This window comes from Grampus griseus (genome assembly GCF_964374135.1).
Source record: "Grampus griseus genome assembly, chromosome: 10".
Lineage (NCBI taxonomy): Eukaryota > Metazoa > Chordata > Mammalia > Artiodactyla > Delphinidae > Grampus > Grampus griseus.
The window spans coordinates 30612570-30621431 of NC_139004.1; the positions used below are offsets into that span (position 1 = coordinate 30612570).

At 47.8% G+C, this 8862-nt stretch overlaps 1 protein-coding gene across 2 annotated transcripts in view; it reads right to left on the reverse strand.

The window, feature by feature from the left end:
• The window catches only part of CDC5L (cell division cycle 5 like), a 47776-nt gene extending 45200 nt beyond the window's left edge, over positions 1–2576 (reverse strand). For both annotated transcript variants that reach the window (XM_082662585.1, XM_082662586.1), the window contains exon 1: positions 2416–2576. In XM_082662585.1, coding sequence (XP_082518711.1) covers positions 2416–2460 — 45 coding nt within the window. In that variant the 5' untranslated portion in view covers positions 2461–2576. The remainder of the gene's footprint in view (positions 1–2415) is intronic.
• Between the last annotated feature and the right edge of the window lie 6286 nt (positions 2577–8862).

The following is an 8862-nucleotide window of genomic DNA, read 5'->3' on the forward strand; positions in this document are numbered from 1 at the left end:
CCACCTGACAATGCAGGGTACACGGGTTCGAGCCCTGGTCTGGGAAGATCCCACATGCCATGGAGCAACTAAGCCTGTGCACCACAACTACTGAGCCTGCGAGCCACAAATACTGAGCCCGTGTGCCGCAACTACTGAAGCCCGTGCGCCTAGAGCCCGTGTTCCGCAACAAGAGAAGCCACCGCAATGAGAAGCCCGCTCAGTGCAACGAAGAGAAGCCTGTGCAATGCAATGAAGAGTAGCCCCCGCTCGCCGCAGCTAGAGAAAGCCCACACGCGGCAACGAAGACCCAATGCAGCCAAAATAAATTAATAAAATTAATTAATTTAAAAAAAAAGAACTCCCTTAGAAGGACATCCTACCCTCCCTTACACACAACCCCTTCCCCATCCCGTCCAGTAATTGGGAATGGGTACAGTGTGTGGCTGTTATTCTCTTGAAAGGAATATGGCTCATTCATTTATTCATTCATTGAAAAAACATTCCCTGAACACCAACCTTGTACCAAGTCTTGTGTACTTAGGGAAAGAGAATCAAATAGGACACATCCAGCCCTCAAGAAGCAAGTCAAGACTCAGGTGAATCCAATCTCTAACCCAGGCTTCCTGCCTCCGGCTTACGAATAGCATTTTCTCTTCAGTCCCATAACCCCAACTCTGACCCAAGAATCCACATCTCAGGTCTAACCTAAGAATTAAGTATTTCCCCCGAAGTCACCAGTCAACTCTGTCTCCAGACTCCCCCAGTCTCTAGACACTATTTCACCAGGGCACCCATTGCAATATGGAACTCACCAACCCCAGGAGAGCCCGGCAAGCTAAATCACAGACACCAGGGCTATTAGAGACACAGATGAATGCTCTTGGGGCATTTTACTTTCAGGCTTTTTTCCACATTGAACTAGAGCTACATGCCTCATACATGAGCCACTCCACACCACTCCACACCGTATCATCACAGACTCAAAGACTGCAGGGCTTGGGCCACATCATAGGAATCCTGCTGTTACTTGATTTTTGTACATGTCTCTCCCACAGAAGTCGTCTCTTCTCCAACTTAAACAGCCTGGTTCCCTCTGTGCAAGTTGAGGCAAGGTTCTCACTGACTTTATGTGTAACTTTGTTGCAGTACTGCTATACTTAATCACATCTTCAAAGAAGTATATACAACAATTATCTATCCTACTCGATCCATTCGGAAAAATTTCCCAAGCAAATTTTGTTTGGTACTGTCCTAGTTTCTAAAGATACCAAGATCTGGTCCTGCCCTCTTGCAGTGCTGTCTACTGAGGAAAAGAAATAGCAACTAGCACTTACTGCAAGATTACTATGTGACAGACCCTGTTCTAAATGTTCCAAATGTAGTGACTCACTTAGTCCCCAAGACAGGTAGGTATTATTATCATCCCCATTAGAAAACTGAGGCTCTAAGAGGTTAAGAAACCCTCCCAGCATCACACAGAAGGATGTGATGCTTGCAAAAAAAAAAGCAAACTATAACAAGTGGATGAAAGAGTTGTCATGGGACCACTGGGGGTGCAACTACTTTTTACAGGATGAACAGGCAAAAATTCCAGAAGAGTTTCTGGACTGGTTTTTGAAGGAAGGGCAGAAAGATGCTAAGCAGTAGGAGGATATTCCAAGAAGGCATAAGATGTAAAAAGACACAGAGCATGAAAAAATATGGTGTTCTCGGGAAACTGACAAATTCAGTGCACTATGAACACCAACTTCACTAAAACCTCGTTTCTATTTTACTCATTCTCTACTGTTCTCTGGCTCACCAATGACATGATCCACTACATTTCTGGAAGCAAAGAGACTACTGAAGGCCTATCTGGCTTCTATCCAAGCTGAAGCGGAATGATAGGAAGACACAGGCCTTGGGATCTGACGGGAGAGCGGACACGTTATGCCTTGATCACAGATGACCGCAGGGATGCGGGCATAAACGGGCACTTTGAACCTGGCACTCAAACTGCTTCCCGTGTGCAAGGAAGTCAAGAAAAAAACCAAGTTGTCGCCACAGCACTTCTTCATTTTTGAATATCAGAGAGAGGCACGATGCCTGGGCCGAGGAACGGGGGTGCCCCAAAGACCGACTCTAGCGGTTATCCTAGCTCTCCCACCACAGTGAGTTCCACCAGGGCAGAGGGCGCGTCCTCAATTCAACAAATGTTCACTGAGGGCCTAAGGAGTGCCCGGTGGGTAATCAAGTGGTTAAATCACAGTCCCCGTCCTTCAGGTGCTCAGATAACGTAGGACCGGGCACAAGGTAAAGGCCCCGAGGGTCGGCCCCGCACCGACCCCCACGCAGACCCCGCAAACAACCTCTCCGCCTCCCCGACCTCCGCGCGCCTGCGCACCAGCAGCCGGAGGGGCGGAGGGCAGCGGACGGCGGGAAAAGGGAACTTACCTCAGTATTCCTCCACACGCCCCCCTTGATCATAATTCGAGGCATCTTAGCGGCGGGGTGTCTCGGCAAGCGGCCGAGTGGAGCTTCTGAGAAGTAGTAACGGCGCTGCGGCCACGGAACCCAAAGCCGTCACTTCCTCCAAGCGCAACCTTCTGCTTTGAAGAGCTCTGCGCAGGCGCAAGGCGGGGTTTGGGGTTGGGGGAGAAGTAAGAGTAGCAAGTCTCGCGAGAACTCGAGTGACTGAAAGGAAATAAGTGCTTTGTTGTTAAAGCTGTACTCTAGGAAGACTGACAGAAAGTCATCAAACCACTCTAAGCCAAAGCGCCCTACGCCGCACGCATGCCCAAAATAGATTGGAAGAAGCCATGGCTCTCGCGAGATATCGGCAGTGGCTCTTGGCAGAGAATGTAGTGCTGGGGTTGGTTGTGACGTCACCTGGTGGCAGAGAATAGGAACGTGGCGCGTGTAGAGTTTAAGCCCAGCTGGTCTAAAAAGAACTTTGTTAATTTATTAATTTAGCACTTTATTAGGCATTTAACTGATAGGAATTTATTCACAGAATACTCAGGAAAACGCAATAGCTTATTTAAGCCTAAATTTCCTAACCTGGAGGTAATAATAGTACCAACTTCGTAGGGTCGTCTTAAGGATTAAATGAGATCGTAAACCTAGCATAGTATCTGATACATAATAAGTGATCACAAAAGTGGTAACTGTTACTACAAGAAGCGCAACCCCAAGTGATCAGTGGTTGTCCCAGAAATCCACAGAAATGTCATGTCAGAGTTTTTCATTCATTGCTATTCAGTCTGTGTGGATTAATAGTAGAGAGTTACCATCGATAGGTACTGGTATTAGACAGACTCGGTCTGGGTTGAAATCTTGGCTCTCTCATCAGCTTGGGTAATAACCTTGCTGAATCTCAGCATCCTCATCTGAAAAGTGGAGTTAACAATTCATACCTCATAAATTTGAGGGACAAATTAGTTGAAAGATACCTAAAACCCAGTGAGGTAGGGATTGCCAAACTGCCATTCCACCTCCCCATTACTCACTTGGTCTCCTTCACCATTCAAAAACATCTCTTTGGAGCCAGCCCTGGAAGGCATGAAAATGTTTAGTGGACTGGGAAACATCCTAAGAATTTAAATAATGCCTTTCTCTTTATAGTTCTTCATTTCTCCATTTGCCTCTTCTGAGAGAGCTACAGAACTTTCCGGTTATATATATATATATATATATATACTGTTTTTCCTTGAAATGGGAAATTGTAGCAATAAAATCACTAGTTTGTTGAGAGGACAGTGTGAGATTATGAAGAACACACAGATGTGTGTGTTCTGGTGACAAGCCATATTTTCTGTCTCTGGACGCAGGTCCAGAGATAATGCTTCTCTGTAGAATGTGTGACCATTACTTCCTGCCAACCCCACCCCCAACATGCACTCAGCTACAGTGGTTACAAGTGTCTCTCTCTCTCTCTCTCTCTCTCTCTCTCTCTCTCTCTCTCTCTCACTCTCACACACACACACACACACACACACACACACACACACACACACTGGCCATTTGATTGATCTGATCAAAGTTGAACCAGTTAAGTCTCCTCTCCAGGAATTTTGACACTGAAACCTAGAAGAAGCCAGTCTCTCTGCTGGCCAATGAATCTCTAACATGTGAAGCCCAGGAGTTGCCTGCCACCATGTTTTGTACAACGTAGACTAAGAAGGGAAGAAAAAAGGTCCCAGGTGCACTGAGAGGAGCAGAGAAAAGAGTACAGAAAGACAGAGGTAGGTCTTGGCTGCACCACTGTCCCTGGATCCAATATGTTCCTCTGTCCTTGGTGCATCCCTGTCCTTGAGTTGTTGTTGTTGTTTTTTTAATATTATTTTACAATCTACTGTTTTCTTAATTTTTAAAATTTATTTTTTATTTTTGGCTGCATTGGGTCTTCGTTGCTGCACGCAGGCTTTCTCTAGTTAAGAGTGGGGGCTACTTTTTTTTTTTTTTGGCTGCGTTGGGTCTTCATTGCTGCGCATGGGCTTTCTCTCATTGCGGGGAGCAGGGGCTACTCTTCATCGCGGTGCGCAGGCTTCTCATTGCGGTGGCTTCTCTCGTTGAAGAGCATGGGCTCTAGAGCGCAGGCTCAGTAGTTGTGGCGCACGGGCTTAGTTGCTCTGTGGCATGTGGGATCTTCCTGGACCAGGGCTCAAACCTGTGTCCCCTGCATTGGCAGGAGGATTCTTAACCACTGTACCACCAAGGAAGCCTCCTGTCCTTGAGTTCCAATGATTAGTTCCCCTTTTGGCTTCAGTCAGTTGGAATTGGGTATCTGTTATTTGTAAGCCAGATTCCTAACACATCCAGAGTTGAACCGGTCCTCTCTGAAGAGCCATTTCAGATCTAACATTCCAAGAGCCCATGATGACGGCTTCTCCTTCCCACTCAGCACCACCTTTACACCCCCTCCATGTCACCTTTTCACCAAATAGAAAAAGTGCCCCTTCCTCAAGACACTTTATTGACACCTGCTGGAAAATTGTCACAAAATACTGATGTTTTGAGAACAAGACACTTACTACAAGAAAATTAGATCTCCCATGCCTATGATACAAATTGCACCCCCTTAGGGGCATGCGTTTTACAACCTGCCCATTAGGACAGAGCAGCCCTGTCAAAAGTCCCTCAAGGCACCCTTGAACACGCAGACTGCATGTCTAATCGAAATTCTAGTTTCCATCTTGTGCAGTTTTTTACCATCAAGAAACTGTGCAGGGGACTTCCCTGATGGTCCAGTGGTTAAGAATCCGCCTTCCAATGCAGGGAATGCGGGTTCGATCCCTAGTCGGGGAACTAAGATCCCACATGCCATGGGGCAACTAAGCCCACGCACTGCAACTACTGAGCCCGCGCACTCTAAAGCCCGTGTGCCACAACTAGAGAGACGCCCTTGTGCTGCAACTAAGACCTGACATGGCCAAATAAATAAATAAATAAAAAGAAACTGTGCAAGAAAGGGCTAAAATGAGAGTCAAAAGCCTGTGACAACACCAAGGGATGGAGAGGAGCTGGGGCTAGCCACCCTCATCATCTTCATCATCTCCCCAAATAAGGATATGGAATTTAAGTAGAAATATTGCACTGCTTTGCAAATACAATTTCAAGACAGGTCCTCCAGCCCTGCCCGCATCCACCAGATTGCCACCCATAAGGCCCTCTCCCATTTAGAAACTCCTCAGCTAGTGTTAGGAAAAACTAATATCCTGGTGTCCAGTTACTACAAAATGGAATTCCATGCACCCTAAATGCTGGTAATTCATACCGTAATGCTAACCATGGTTAATCATCTAAATTGGCTTGAGTCTCACCTACTGATACTCTCTTGTGGTGAGTCCAGTTGTAGCTTGTAATTTTTTTCTCAGGTACTCATCTTCATGGTTGTTATTTCTGGGGAGTCCCCTGTGCCCTGGGGTGGGGAAGTGTTCCCAAAGAGACTATGCTTATTGTCAGGCCCCAGAGATTCAAGAGTGTTTGTGAGCTCATTTCTCAGTTTAGGATCAATATTCCAATCAAGTCGTTTACAACTAACCCTGCATCCACAGGGCACAGGCTTGGGATTTACATTTCTCACAGGAGACTTTTTTTTTCCACACTCACATACCAGACCCCAGACTCATAAGCCCAGTTGCATACTGGACAGTTCCGCTTGGGTGTGTCACAGATTTCTCAAATTCATCTTCCAAAAATTGAGCCCTCAGGAATTCCCTGGCTGTCCAGTGGTTAGGACTCCACGCTTCCACTGCCCAGGGCCCGGGTTCAATCCCTGGTTGGGGAACTAAGATTCCACAAGCCTCGCGGTGCTGCCAAAAAAAAAAAAAAAAAAGAACTCCCCCTAGAAAACCTATACTTCTCCAGCATTCCTTATTTCAAGGGATAGCACAGGACTGGCGTGTATGGCTGTGTAAAGGGTTCATTGCATAAGGGAAAAGTGGGGGCTGAAATCTAGCTTGCACACTGCTCACCAGGCAATGCGTCCACGGGACTGTGTCCACCAAGAAAGCATCTTTCTCTAGGTGTATGAAGCCACCACATGGGCTAGACACTATATGTTGCCCTGGCAACAGCGCCACCATCCACCTATTGCCACTTTTCCTTCCCCCATAACTTCCTCCCACCCACATCCAAGTCATTCCAGAGTCTTGCCAATTTTATCTCCTAGGTAGCCCTCCAATCCATCTCCTTTGTCCACCTCTGCTGTAAGTTTCCAGATCGAGCAAATTAAAATACCAGTTAAATCCCAGTTAAATTTGAATTTCAAATAAACAGCAAGTGAATTTTAGTATAATTGTGACTCACGCATTCCTTCTGTCCTCCCTTTCCTAGAGAACCCTGGTTTCTCCTCCAGCCCACACTGCGCTCAGCCAATAGAACACACTTCTAGCCAGATGATCACTCCCATGCTCACACCATCACCACTGCAAGGTGCCGTCACACCCTCTCCGTACTTGGTAGAAACATACACATTTCCTCGGAAAACAAGCCATTGGGATTTTTGACTTCTTTTTTGATATGAGGCAGGGTCCCTCCATGTGCACCAAGAAATGTTTAATTTGCATGTATTTCTTACAAAGTCCAGGTTTGGGAGCCTCAGTGTTGACTCTTCAAGTCAGTAGTGGCCGCCCCATCCCCCAGGGAGGCTCAGGCCACAACCCCTCCTGGAGTTCCCCAGTGTTGGAAGGACAGAAGGCATCTCAAATGGGCTCCCAGACCTTCCCCAGAGTCCACTGGGAACTTGGCCAGTAGATGTGCTAAATCAGGGTCAGAGTTCCTTACTGCAAGGGATGGGGGCTGTTCAGTGCGTTTCGGGCCCAGACGGGAAGAAAAGTCGCAGGGCATAAAGATGTGAGAGGGGCCAAGGCAGGGGGCAACGTGTGGCCAAACCAGCCAAGGTCAAGGCTGGTCAAGGGAGAGGGAATGAGTCCAAAGACCCCGTGGAGGCAGCAGGCCTGGTCTCATCAGGGGCTGGGCAGGACCAAGTGGTGCCCTGCACTCAGATGGGCACTCCTAGATGTCCCAGATGTCAGCCCCGCACAGCTATCAGGTTCTCAGTGAACCACAAGATTACCCTTGACCTCAGGAGATACCTACTGAAGTATATAGGTATGTAGGAGTAAAGGGTTATGATGTCTGCCGCTCACTCTCAAATAATTGAGAAGGGACTTCCCTGGTGGCGCAGGGGTTAAGAATCCACCTGCCAATGCAGGGGACACGGGTTTGAGCCCTGGTCTGGGAAGATCCCACATGCCGCAGAGCAACTAAGCCCGTGCGCCACAACTACTGAGCCTGCGCTCTAGAGCCCATGAGCCACAACTACTGAGCCCGCGTGCCACAACTACTGAAGCCCGCGCGCCTAATGCTCCGCATGCTCCGCAACAAAAGAAGCCGCTGCAATGAGAAGCCCGCGCACTGCAACGAGGAGTAGCCCCTGCTCGCCACAACTAGAGAAAGCCCATGCACAGCAACGAAGACCCAATGCAGCCAAAAATAAATAAATAAATATATTTATCAAAATTGATAGTAATAATTGAGCAAAATAATAATAATAATATGAGAAAAAGAGAATGTGTACAACTCTGGACAAATGTTAATTGTAGACTCTAGGTGAAGACTATGTAGGTGTCTGTTGTACGATTCTCGCAACTTTTCTATCAGTTTGACAGTTTTCAAAATATAAACTTAAGGGAATTCCCTGGCGGTCCAGTGGTTAGGACTCTGCACTTTCACTGCGGAGGGCCCGGGTTCCATCCCTGGTTGGGGAACTAAGATCCCACAAGCCGTGCAGCGCCGCCAAAACAAAAAAGTTAAAAGAGGCAAAACACAGTGATTCTGCATCCAAGTCAAACATTTGATTTAGAACAGTCACACCAACAGAAGCAATTAACAGGAAAAGGCTCTCCAGAGGACAGTCAGTGCCTGCTTCCTGGACCTGTTCCTGTTCAAGACTGTCTTGGAAAGTCCAAAGAACCTGTGGATAGAGGCACGGAGTTAAAGGCTGTGCTCCATTACAAGACTAACAGTTCTCAACCACACACGGTGACACATGGCCATGACATCTGCCCAAGGGCCATCTCAGGGCAAAGGGCACCATCCACTCTGGGAGAGGCTCTCTGCCTCTCTCGTCTCCATTGTGAAGCCTCTCAAAAGCCTGCTCTTCTGGGCTTGCCTCCAGTTTTTATGCTACTTTTTTTTTTTTTGGCGGTACATGGGCCTCTCGCTGTTGTGGCCTCTCCGTTGCGGAGCACAGCCTCCGGACGCACACGCCCAGCGGCCACGGCTCATGGGCCCAGCCGCTCCGTGGCATGTGGGATCCTCCCGGACTGGGGCACAAACCCGTGTCCCCTGCATCGGCAGGCGGACTCTCAACCACTGCGCCACCAGGGAAGCCCC